Genomic DNA, 13,713 nt, shown 5'->3' with positions numbered 1-13,713 from the left:
AGCCTAGCTGACGGTTATTTGAAGCAGCATTTATATACAATATATACAAAGGTAGCAAGAGTGTTACATGGCTAAGACAAGCGCGATAGCACTTTTCAACTCAGGGCCTTCGATGAGATGCCGCCGCTCCACCGCTGCTTCCGGGCTGGTTTTATACCCCCATGGTTCCGTTGCAGCCGCGTGCAGTTCCAATGCCTCCAGTCGGAGCTATCACTGGCCGCATTATGAATCTGGCGAATGGAGGCGAAGCGATTGCGTCAGCCGAGCCGCCACGACCGCGAAAGGGAAGGCGACTCTGCGGCGGCGTCTCCATGCGCTACTTGCTGCGCGTCTACGGGAATTAGTTCGTCCCAGGCATGATTTGGTCCAGCCGTCGCGATGGGAAAGGAAAAGCAGACTCGGCGGCGCCTTTCCCGCCAAGTCGCGGCACGTGACGCGGGCGGTTTGACCTAGGCGCGAATCAACCCCGCCACCGGCACGTCGCCAGGTGGAGCGAATTTGTGACGGGCGCTTTGGCACAACACACACACGGATACAAAATGAGTGGTCAAAGTCAGACCCGTTTCGGGGGCTCTTAACGGAAATGAACATAGCATCACGTAGCGCCCCTGTCTTGTCCCTTTCTCGTGTCCCTTTCTTTTTACCCCCGAACTGTCCATTAAAAGAAAAACAAATCGACTCGTTTTTTTTTGTGCTGATGGTTCAGTCATGCAATATTTTTGAATAAATGTGACCAGTAAAACACGCATTCAAAGAAATTTCTACTCGATGCGTCAAACCGCTGAAGTTCACGGTTCATAGATTTGCGGGACGTCTTATTTCGGGACACCTCGTAGTTAGCCGACACAATGTAAAAGGCCCTCATTGCTGCAGGTGCCCTTTATGATGATGATGATGATTAGTGGTAGCCTCTTTGTATCGGGGTGATGACGTGTCATCTCACAGGGACCCCCCTTCCCCCCCGCCGTTTCCTCCCCCCCTCCCTTCGCCGCTTCGAGGCGCACTCCAGGTCTGCCCCCCCCGGAAAAATAAGAAGTCTACGCCACTGGGTGACCTGTTTTTATGAGCTCACCTGCTGCCGTCAACAATTGTTAGGCTCCGGCAACACGCCGGCAAATTGAACAACGCATGTTAGCCAGCAGTCTTCTAAGCCTTGCAGCAAGATAATAGGCGTCATAGATAATAGCTATATGTCATATTTTCGGGGAAAATCAAAAGTATCGAAGCTGCAAGCTGCAAAAGTATCAAGGTCCAAAACCTTAGTGCCGCTTCGCTTGATTCTAACTGCAGATATCGAAGCATTTCAGATGAAGAGCACAGTATATATCGCAGCTTAGGTAACGCAATAAACCATTCATCGGGTAAAGTTCGTTTTTTTTAAATAGCGAGAAATCGGCGAGCGTGATCGCTAGTACAGCTTTATGTTGTCTGATATTCAGTGGTGCCGGCCCACTCCCATTTTCGATACATCATGTAACCTAAATAATATTGTGCCTGTAAAAGTGCTCACTGCACAGCCTGAATCGTGATACTCGCTTCTCAAGCGTTAATAAACGAAAGGATACAAGCAATGGAAGCACGGGAGAACATACTCGTACGACGACAAATTCGCATGCAGCATTTATTTCAAATAATTTCAGCCTTAGCAAATATATTATGTACGGACCGATGCAAATACATTGTGCACAAATACAAACATGTAACGACAAATAAACTGACCCCCTCCCTGCTTCCCTTATACAGGCGCTCATGGATAGGTGAAGTAGTGGTGGGATATTTTTTTCCTACTTTGAAGTTGGGACATGTTTTCCGGCACCATTTGTTCCGGGACTATCAGTTCCGGGGCCAGTAGCTCCGGGACCATTTGTGCCGGGACCATATCGCCCGCACATCGAGCGTATGGTCTTCTGCTTAGCAGTTACACAGGAAAAAAACAAACACGCCTCAAGTTTAACGTACACGGCGATGACGTACACTGCAAACACCCCACGAGATTAGCGTTGCACATCCTATAGCAGTTTTTTTCGCAGTAAGGCGGGTGTTCGCGAACCACTTCCGTGCGGCCGGAGCCATGCACAGCGGATTGCGTATAACGCGGCTCTTTTTACGCGGCACCAGGCACCCTGAAACAAATTTAAAGGAGCCATGAAGAGAAAACACAAGTTTGGTTCATTCAAAAAATTGTCTCGTTAGAATCATACTGACACCACTTTTAACGTAAACTTCGTTCAAATAAGCTACATAATTAGGAAAAACGGGAATGGTCATGCGACCCACCAGCTCATTTCCCGCAACAGAACCTATGTCGTCACATGAGCTAAGCTCTGCGATTGGCGGAGGCTGGCAGAAGCAGACGCAAATTAGGTAGAACTTACAAACTAGACGAACGAGCGATTTGCGCTTAAATTTAGGGCACATTCTTTACAAAGCAATAAGAATGATGGGACAAACAGTGGAAGTTACGAAAGCACATGTAAACATAGAAGTACTGATGCGTTCTGCTGTTCGTACTGCGCACAGCATGTTTGGTTTCGCTGCACAGCACTATGGGGCTTGGGGTTGTCTCAGACGACACTGGCCGATTGACGCAAGCAACGGTGTCTTACGTGACCCCATTTGTCGAGCGAGCACTGTTTCAGGGAACGAATATTTTCTCCCAGAACAAAAACAAGCCAGGTTTAAATGCGGGCAAAAACAAACCAAACGCTTGCCACGGTATGGTGGCGCCATCTAGGTTACGGAACGCAAAGAAACGCGGGAACAAACCGACACCGCTGTACAGGGTGGAGACAACCTTTGAACGGTCCCGTGCCGCCGCAATTGGGCCAACGGGCTCAACGCGTTATTCTTTTCGTTTCCCACGAGACCTAGCAACGCGAAACAGACAATATGATTCAAACTTCTTCAGTAAACCGCGTTGCGGCGATAATTTTAGCGCGGTTTTGACACAATGACTTGCTTCGGCGGCGAGCGAGCAACCGAAAATGGCGGCGCTAGCGTATACGTGTCTCTACCCTGTACGGCGGATGCGTGAATGAAGGTACTCTAGGCTGCAGAGCGGTCGGTTTCAGTGATGTCACTTGGGACCACGAAACCGCACGATTGAGCGGGAAAATCAAAATTTTAACCTAAATTGTTTAATTTCTCAGTGAATAAAGCACCGTTTGTATCCGGACAAGCGCTGGGGGCACTATAAAACACGAAATCTTTCGAATAAAACCAACTTGCCTTTTCTCTTCATGGCTCCTTTAACGTCCTCTCGCATTTAGCAACATATGCCTGCGTTTAACTTTAATAAAGTAATTGTTTCTAGTAGAGCTACGGGCTTTTGGGCCTCTATTGATGCTGGCGCGCATGTTGGTATGAAGACCGGATCACAGTCTGGTACGCCATGATGATTATGATGATGATGATTAGAAGCCCTCCATCTGTATCGGGACGTCCGTTGCCACCAACCAACTTGCCTGTCTTATTCTACTCATTAAACCTACCCTCTATTACCCTAACAGGTTAGCCCTCCGCCTACCGGTTTTAAACTCGCTTCTCCTATTGCCGTTTTCCACAGCGCCACCTGTAGGGGCTGAAAAGAGCGGATAGCGTTGAGCCGCCGAGCCAAAGAAAGCGAGTTAGATGCCCGCAATGGTGGTTGCATTTCAAATGAAGGAGAAGAGCGAACACGCCGGAGTGTCGCCGTTTAAATGCACGCGAAGAAGTGTGAAGTCCCTCACTGCGGAGCATCCCATATTCCAAATTTAGCGTTCTGTTTGTGAAGCCTAAAAAAGCTGAAAGAAATGAAAGCTTTTGTGTGCTTCTTTTATGGAGTCCGCACTGCGAATACAAAAAAAAAAACGGCATCAAGGCAAGAAAAGACCTTAACCCGGTACCGAGGCATGCTTTGCAGCGGCCGTGATCTTTCGGCTCCCACAAGAAGATCTTCTCTTGCTGCTGTTTTCTTTTTCTGCTGTTTTATCGAAAGTGTAAAAAAAGAACAAGTGCCAGTTGCAATAGGCATGCCTCAGGTTATCATGAGCCGCTGCAACCCAAATCACCTGGAATATGATGGAAGCGAAAAAGCCGAAGTGTATACTCCTTAAGCGCTACTATTCTGACGGATAATTTGCTTCTTACTGAAGTCCTACACCACTTAATTCTAATTTATACATGGGGGTTTAATTTGTTTAACAGCACAGAGGAGCTCTTAGTGGGTAAGAAATATTTCCGCAACAATATTGCGCGTCAAAGCAGCGTCCGCGAATATGAGCTACTGTGGATCGCGGCTCATTGGTGACCCGGCAGCTCACATTCTTCACTTTAGTGAAAAAGACCGTCACTATACATCGAAGTTTTCAAAAGAATGGCGTCAATGAGCAAATGAATAATTCAAACAGCATTTATAAGAAAAGTAATTAAATAATAGAGGAACCACGAACAATCCTCAGTAAATTAACACAGAAAAAAGTGTTCACGAAATATGCAAATTCATGGCTCTGCATTAAATTACCACGAAAAGGGCACAGATGCCGTCTTCATAAAAATAGATCCCTGAATTCATGACCAAAAACCAATCAATACAACGGGATCGAGGAACCACCTTTAATAGGCAATTACTGGAGTAGTCGTTTCATAGAAATAATTGCACATATAACCATGCATGAAAAAGAAAGTAATACGAACAAGTAAAATCTGTAATTGATATCAACGGCTCACTATGTTGTGTTGTTTCAGCCTATCACCGGCACACCTAAATCTCTTCCTGTACCGAAATCGCCCTCCACTGGAATATGCGGGTGCCTAAATGTCCATGTACTGATATGTTGCTGCACAGATAAGTCTTGTAAAAATAAGTTCAAATGAATGTGCTTTTCTATTCCTTACTTGCCGCAGAGTTTGGATTCCGTTCCGGCGAGTGCACTATGCCATACTACCTAGCAACGCCACCGCACCCAACTTTTACAGTGCTCATCTCTTGCAGTGTGCTGTTTTGTTGCGTGCTGTTTCGTCGCCGTGCTGTTTTGTCGCCGTGCTTTTCTGTCGCGTGCTGTTTTGACGCCGTGCTGTTTTGGCGCCGTGCTCTTCTGTCGTGTGCGGTTTTGTCGCTGTGCGCTCGTCGCTGTGCTGTTTTGACGCGTGTCCTTCTGACGCCGCGCTGTTATGTCGGTGCTATTCTGTCGCGTGCCGTTTCGTCCCGTGCTGTTCTGTCGTGTGCGGTTTTGTCGCTGTGCGCTCGTCGCTGTGCTGTTTTGACGCGTGTCCTTCTGACGCCGCGCTGTTATGTCGGTGCTATTCTGTCGCGTGCCGTTTCGTCCCGTGCTGTTCTGTCGGTATACCGCAACCGCGGCGGGTGCATGTGGAGCTGCAGTCTATATGCCAATGTTTTTTTTTTTTTGCTTAAAATATGTAGCCAAATTTTCAGATTTTTTTTGTTCTGTGTTGTAACCTTGAAACTAGTCACAGGGAACGTCTTCTTCACTGCGTGTGGAGCTGCTAGTCTTTAAAGGAGCCATGAACAGAAAATACAACTTCGTTTAATTTGAAAGAACTAGGATTCAGTATCTCACTCAGCTCCATTACAGCCACAAATGATGTTTTTTTAACGAAAAAAGCAAGTAGTATTTAAAAACTTTCAAATTTTGTGCCACGGTGACGTGTTATGAGCAAGAATGACGTCATACGGGCCAACAATAAAACATAATTTTCAGTGCGTTAACTGCACGTTAGCATTCAAGTTATGCGGTCAAATGGAAATAGAGGCCCCATTACAGACGTCCAGTCATGTGTCATCGCGACAGGTCAGTTAGGCGGCCGCCAATCGCACAAACAAGGTTCCGTGACGTCATAGAAAAGTTGCGGGAAATTGGATAGGGGGTCGCGACTGCTTCACACTTTTTTAATATCTCCATTATTTGTTCGAAGATTGCGATGATATTGGTATCATTGTTATTGGGACTAAGCAGTATTTCTAATAAACCCAACCTGTATTTTGTCTTCATGGCTCCTTTAAGCCATTATTATTTTACTTGAAATACGTTATCAAATGATTTTCTGTGATGTTTTATGCATGTATGTGTTGTAGGTTGTTTACCTGTGTAGAAGGAAGCATGCTCCTTCTACGACTTGCCTGTATATAGAAATCTTTTTTATCATGTTATCACAGGATTCTCCGTGATGCCTTTGTATGTTCTAACCTCACAAATAAAAACTTTTGCATAGAACAACTTCAACTGTTGTTTTGTTCTTCGGACACCTGACAACTATTCGAATTCATCTTCGCAGCGCACAAATGACAGGACAAAGAGGAGGAAAACACTGGACAAGCGCTGAAGATGAATCCTGCCTTTCCTCCCCTTTGTCCTGTCATTTGTGCGCTGCGAAGATGAATCTGTACCAACGCCCGGTTTTCTACGCGACTACCCGAATTCGCTTCGAAAATATTCGACCCCAGGCCTATTTGCTTCGAATTCGCTTCGAACTAAAATAACACTATTCGCACAAGCCTAATATTTTGTCATTGCAAGATGCACAATTTTGCCAAATGGTCAGGTGTCCACCACAAAAAAAAAATGTTCCATTGTGGGTAGTAGCCTGGAAGAGAATGCAGCCAATATTCCACACCCCCTGAGTTTGTGTTGCCCCTCTTCTAAATTTGCTTTATTATTGTGGAAATTGATGAAATGATTTTATGCTGCTTTATATTGCCTAAAATAGTTTTCAAGCAACGTTTTACTATTTCCTGCAACTAATTTGGATTATTAACCTGACGTTGTCATATTGGGCATATTATTGGCATCTTGCTTAAGTGGCACTCTGAAGCCTCTTAAATGTATACCCACTAGCCCCCTTCCCCTATCATCAGTCGCTGTTGACTTCCCCTACCCATGGCCTTCCATGTATCAAAAGGAAAGAATGGTTCATTAAAAATTTTTTCAGCAAGAGTTCACTGGTTCCTTGTAAAATATTAGCTAACTTAAGCATTTACCTTTGCCCTGCCTTGTGGTCTAAAAAAGTCTCCTTACACAAAAATGTGTCCATCGGGTGTTTCATTTGGGTGCGTGTCTGTGTATACTCAGATACAGTTGCCGATGAACCACAGCATAGCTGTTAGTAAACTGCACTGAGCTTTCAGGACCTTATGCACGTGTGCATGGACCGCCTAAGCCGAGATTTTTAAATAAAATTCACGCTTAGTCAGATTTGGGGGCTAAATCATTGCATCAGCCAACAATCTTGATCAATGTCACACTCGGTAGGTTGCAAGATTAGCCATACAGTGAACAGACTCTCCAAATTTCCTAATTGTAACGTCCTTAGAAAGTGAGCTTTTAGCACACATTTAGACAGCGTAAATCAACAATCTCGACATACCTATACACCAAACGCCAGTCACCATAATTTCTGTTATGTGCCCTTTAGGGCTATCACTATAATGAAGTGTTATGATATTCACCACGACAGTGTTGCACATGCACTCCCCAAGATAGCCCCGCAATCCCACCAACGTGCTCTATTATCGATATTAAAAGTTACGATACACAACAGGTTCGAGGTGCACAAACTGTCCAAGACATCCAATGCGATATCACAGACAATATTAAAAACATATTACGTTGACATTTTCCGCATCATGGCAATTCATTTACCTCGTTGAGAAGTTGGCCACCAATGCTTTTTTTATTCCACTTTATAATGGTGCTTGCGGCCAAGCAATCGTCAGAGTCGAACTATGCTGATATCTGTCAACATCAATACCATTGCACAACTAGGTCTCAAAAATTATTACCTAGTACTCATCCCAAATTGAAAAGTATGCACACTTTTTAATGCGCGACACAACTTGTACAGCGGGTGCAGCCAAACTTTTCCCCCTTCAGAAATTACAATGCAACCCTGGCACGAGAACAAGCAAACTGTGCGTGCGGCCACATCAGCAATTAAATCAGGAAATGAAGCACTCTGTGGTTATGGCATTAACACATGACTAGACTTTACAAACAATACACTACGCCCCATGTAACCAACTAGATGCCGCTCTGGAAAGGCTACCATTGGCATGTGTACCACCTAGAGAGGGGAGGCCATTGCGTCAGCCGTACAGATCACATTCCTCTGGGCCCCCATGTTTTCTGTTTGCACAAGCACAAAGCACATGACGCATCCTGGGACTACATTTTTTGCATTCTAAACACTTCTGCATACCTTGAGGCTCCTGTAATGGTGTGTAAAGCGTTGGCAAACCATTTAGGACTCGCTATTTGACTGCTCTGCATAGCACATACAAATAAATAAACAAACTTCAGCCCCAAGCTGAATGCTATGGGCCCTGAGGTCCATTTCTTTATTGTTTTTAACAAGGAATGGCTTAAAAGAAGGCAGTGGAGAACGGGAGGCATGTTCACTCTGCAGCCTCAGCCGGTGACAGTCTTTATGACTAAAAAGTAATAGATGATGAGGAACAGCAGGAGCAGGCAGCCGGCTATCGCCATGCTCTTGCGATTCTCTTTCCGCAGCCCAGTGAGCTCCTTCTCTGCGCAGGGGGAAAACAAGGGGACGGACACAAAGGAGCCAGTTGGCACTTTAACAAGACTTTCAGGCCGTAAAATCAAATAGTAGTGGTTAGTGTTAAGCAGTGATGAATTAGGATACAAATGCTGGAAAGTGAGTCAGAACAAGGAGGGATCACTAGAAATTAGCACTACAGATACAAACGCCAAGAGAGTGGTGAAGTAAATACAGCAAAGGCTCGCTAATTCGAACGCAAAGTGGACCATAAAATTCTTCGAATTAAGCGAAGTTCGAATTAGTGGGCGGGCGCTGTAGAATGAATGGAGATCGCGCCACACTGCACGGGCAGAACACACAGAAGCCCCCTCTGGACTCATTATCGTGAATAAGCAGTACTATACGTTTGTGGCAGGTGATTTCGTAGATAATGTTCATGAAGATGGAACAGCGAACTAAACTAATTGACCAGTCAGTTATACGCCAGAAACTGGCACCGACATGCATTCATGTGAGCTGCGAGCCGAAATGCCGAAATAATCATGCTGTCTAAGCTCGAAAACACGTTTATTTACAGGGCAGGGTTGAGGCAATCGAAATTAAAGGTAATCGGTAATACGCATTTGCTTGCGTTTGTTCTGTCACGAGTCCATGAGCATCACTTGCAACTTGCCCAAGAGCTCCAGCGCAGCGTCATAATTCTCATCTGCTGAGAAATCACGTGCTGCAACATGCAGCCACGACGCTGCTTCCTATGCATCTCTCGTAAATTTGGTTTGGTTTGGATTTGCAACACATTGTAATCACTCTGGGTGAACTTTTTCTGTGAGGAGCGATGCAAACCAGAGGATCCGAGTTGGAATTAACCATTGTGGATACCGACGTGTTCAAATTATCGGGAGTTTTTCTGCATTGAAATATACAGTGCTGTGCCGGGAGGGTGCAAGTTCGAATTAACTGTAAGTTGAAATTGAATGAGTTCGAATGAACGAGCTTTTACTATAATTGTTTTTACCTAGTACATAAACACCACCACATACGAAGAGCTAAATACATATACCGTGAAACAACATCACATGCACATTCACGACGCTCTGGACTGGAGATGTGTGGATGCACCATAGCCACAACAGGCAGTCACTCTTGACTATGTCTACCAGACAGGTACATCCTTTGTCAAAATTTTTTAGGCCAAACCAAAGGTTTCTGGGGCACGCAAATTATTCAATGCAAAAGCCTCATGTGTAACTCAGAACAAGTTGTTTTATGCCGATAAGAAATAAAGGTGCTTTTTCCAGCTTGCAGGCATAAAACACTACTCCTCGCTCAAGAGGTAAGCTGGTACGTTGATGTACGTTGACTTTTTCGTGGCCTACGCACTTGTGCTGTGGCCTAGAAAATTTTGACAAAGACTGCGCATCCTTAACTGCACACTACACATTGGCCACGCACCAACCACATACACATACTCACAAAAGGAACTTCCATTGGAACGAACAAAAAATGGTGATAAGTCACAGCCTTCTGTTTTCAATTTTTAAATCTCTAAACATTAAGGAGATTCAAAAATTGAGGTGGACTTGCAATTGATCTGATCGTTGTATTTTCTTGTCTCAACCAAGACATAAATGAAAACAGAGTATTTGTTCATTTTATGCCTAAAAAGCAGCACTTTTTTCCTTGTTATATGGAAGGGGAATGATCATACAGCCTTCTCTTCAAAAAACCGTTAACTCTTTCACAAAGAAGGAATGCTCATAAAGCCTATCCTGCTTGCTAGCAGCAATCTTTGTACAGTATTTTTATAAATTTGATTGTTGTTTATAGTTGTTTATTGGGTGGTGCCCACCAACAGCACTAGGCCTTCTTGGGTGGTGCACACAAAAAGGATAGGGCGACACACAGATAAACAAACGGTAAAACATGGAGACTGGTTATGAAGTGCAGGGATCACAAAGTACATAGTACCACCGCACACGCGCGTGCTCGCAGGCACGCACATGCACTCACACACACGTAAGCACGCACGCATGCGCGCACGCACACGCACACACACACGCACACACACGCACACACACATACACACACACATACACACACACATACACACACACCACACACACACACACCACACACACACACACACTCACACACACACACACACACTCAATGTATACATTTAAGGAATTGAGATTACAGTCAGGTACATTAGGACGCGCTGAGACAGGGCTTGTGACAAGGTATACTACAAAGTACATTGGCATACACGCAAGTTCAGTACGATCCACCATCGTAACTTACTGGGGAACATGGATACTGGTAATAAGTACATATAAAGCAAAATTTATACGTATGCACGGCACATACGCTCGTGAGTGCAAACAAAACATACATACACGCATGCCCACGCGGGTGCATGTCAAGGTGAACAAGTGCAGGCAAATGCGCACGTGCATGCATGCACACACACCTGCGGACACACATACATAGGTGCACGGGAGTATGTGTACGGCAAACGGTGCAAGTGTAGAAAATGGGAAGGGAAGGGAAAACACGAACACGAGATAACTTCTATACCATACTGAATGGGCAACAGCGGCTTCAAATGCATGCATTTTTCAGGGCGCGTTTAAAAGAGTTAACATTGCCGGAAAAGACGTCCAAAGATGCACGAAAGTCATCATTGTACACACGTTGCACACGGCACACTGGAGACAGCATCTCTGAGGTGGTCACATCAAAGCAAAGGTGGGGGCGGAGAGCTCGAATTGGTGCCCTTAGCCGAACAGAGCTCACTAATTTCGGGCTGTCGAATCTGGAGTGGATACACTTGAACAAAAACACTAAATCGCGGTTTGTGCGTCTAGATTGCAGTTCTTCGAGCTTCAGCCGCTTGATGACATCCTTGTAAGCGTATTTCTCGTGTAGGGTGTAGCGGCGAGAGAAGATGCGCGTGAACCTTTTCTGAACCCTTTCCAAGCGCAAACAACCTTCAGACATCACAGCTGATGTTATCTCGATTGTGGCTGTTAAGTGATACCTAAAACACAAATTTTCTAAAGTCGCACCTCAAGAACCACAGCTTGAACAGACCACAAAAACAACATGATTCTACTTTATTTGAAAGATTAGCTAAACGAAGTTTTTTGCTGCAAAATTGTTTTTACTACAGGGGAACTTGCATCCAAAGGGGCATGTTTAAAACTATCTGCTACTTAAATAAGTAATCTTTTGGTGCACGTGAACATTTCATGTCATACTTCGTGCAGATGAAAAAACACTGGCAATCACCACGGTGCCTAAATCTGAACGGATTCACTCCAGCAGGAAGCAAAAACTAAGGTACCACCGTCTAACCTACTATTTTCACGTATGTAAAAACAGGTTCCACTTGTGCTTCATGCGATGAGTTTCAAGCCAAGATCCACATGTGACTACGATTAGACAGTTTCAGCCCAAACAAACTCTCAACATTCCCATGACAAAACGGCCACCCCAGGTTCATATGTTTGATGATGATGATGTGTGCATTTTAATGGCGCAAGGCCAACTGAGGGCAAAGAGCACCAAAAGGAAGTCATTTCATGAAAGTGAAATTAAAAGAAAAGCATTTCAGTAAAAACAAACGAAGTAAAACACAACGTAATGAAGATGACTGGTGTAAACGGCCAGTTGTCAAGATGCACGATAAGAAATGAGATGTAAAAATTTTACGTTGGTAAGAAACACAAAAACACGTTTGACTGAAAATATGGGCTCGCCTCCTGAGAAGTATGACGGGTGTTGTGGAATATGTGGTGTGTATAGTTGTGGGAAGTGTTTGCGTCGTGTTATGTCAAGTGCCTTGCATTGAATGAGTATGTGGACTACGGATAGGCCCTCTCCACACCTGCTGCACATGGGTCTTGGTGTTCCAGTGAGCAGGTGGGAGTGTGTTACATGTGTGTGACCTATCCGTAACCTTGCTAAGGAAACTTCTGTGTGTCTGCTGTGTATCGTCCCCAGCGTGGCTTTAATGCATGTAGTTTGTTGTCTGTCTGTTCACTCCAATGTTTTCGCCATGTTTTACATAGTTATTGTTTTATATGTGGCTTGAGGTCGGTGTAGGGTACTGTTGTTATGCTCACCGTGTAGGTGGCGAGGGCAGCAGTAAGGGCAGCAGCGTTTCCTGCAATCCCCGAGTGGCCTGGGACCCAACAAACAGCCACCTCAAGCTTTCAGCCATATGCTGACATAATCATCCTAAGATTTTTTTTTACTTCTTTTGGGACAATAACAACCGCACAACGCTTAGTGAATCGGTGTAAATGATAGATTTTAGAATATGACATTTGACAATGTGATTCACGGCAAGAAAAATTCCATATGCGAAGTTCATATTTTTGAGAACGAGGGGCCCAACTAGAATGAGCACCGCTTCAGTGCTGCTATGTTACTAGAGATAAATCTGCGTTAGTTATAAACAAAACCAGCCACTCCATACAGGCCTGACCATGATGTCGCTTGGCGACACCATTCAACGAGTGCTGGAAATTCCACAAGGACCTGCCACCTGTCTTAAACTTTCCCGAGTGTCTAACTTAATTATTTAAGGACATTTACAGCGAGGCTATGCTTAGGCAACGCATAACACATTGCCTCTGTATAAACATTGCCTAACGCGTGAGCGAAAAATGGCCAAACAGCCACTCTCCTGTTGCTCTCTCCTACCCTTCCCCGCTCCGTAGCCTTCCAGCGTGCTTTCGTGTCCGCCAGCCAGCGCCGCTTCTCGCAAACTATGCAAAATAGTGGAAAGTTTGTTTATCGTTCCCGAGGCGGCGCTCCTACGCCTTCTTGTTTTTCATCATGCCTGTCTGTCTTGGTCTGTCACTGATAAAACTTCCTTTGTCACGAAGCAAAATCCCTTGCGCTGCCGCAGGCTGATGCCAGCTTTGCGCGCTTATCTACTCGCATCACAGGCCCTGAAATTTTCTGAGTGGGGCATCCCACCTCTATCCCCTCCGCATTTAGGTATTGTTTTGACCCCGCTGTTCGCACTCCGCATCGGTCCGGACTTCTAAAATTGAGGACTGTACTGTAGAAGCGCCCGGACAGCGTGGCGGGATCCCAGCTGCTTATCCTTTTGTTTCCTATTACTTTCTGAAGTTTACAAGCACGTGATATAATTGGAAAGTAATCGTAGAAGTGAGCGCCTGAACAAAAAACGTGCACGCAATT

General features: G+C 45.0%; 1 protein-coding gene across 1 annotated transcript in view; it reads right to left on the bottom strand.

Annotated features, from left to right (window-relative positions):
• Positions 1-8,301: 8,301 nt before the first annotated feature.
• Positions 8,302-13,713, bottom strand: part of LOC144148894 (coiled-coil domain-containing protein 167-like) — a 37,755-nt gene continuing 32,343 nt past the window's right edge. The window contains exon 4 of the mRNA XM_077680418.1: positions 8,302-8,521. Within this exon, the coding sequence (XP_077536544.1) occupies positions 8,403-8,521 (119 nt within the window). The 3' untranslated portion in view covers positions 8,302-8,402. The remainder of the gene's footprint in view (positions 8,522-13,713) is intronic.

Source organism: Haemaphysalis longicornis, unplaced genomic scaffold, assembly GCF_048455015.1.
Source record: "Haemaphysalis longicornis isolate Haplotype H1 unplaced genomic scaffold, Haemaphysalis longicornis Haplotype H1 scaffold_8, whole genome shotgun sequence".
NCBI lineage: Eukaryota > Metazoa > Arthropoda > Arachnida > Ixodida > Ixodidae > Haemaphysalis > Haemaphysalis longicornis.
Note: the sequence above shows the minus strand (reverse complement) of the source record. Positions and strands in the feature narration are given on the sequence as shown.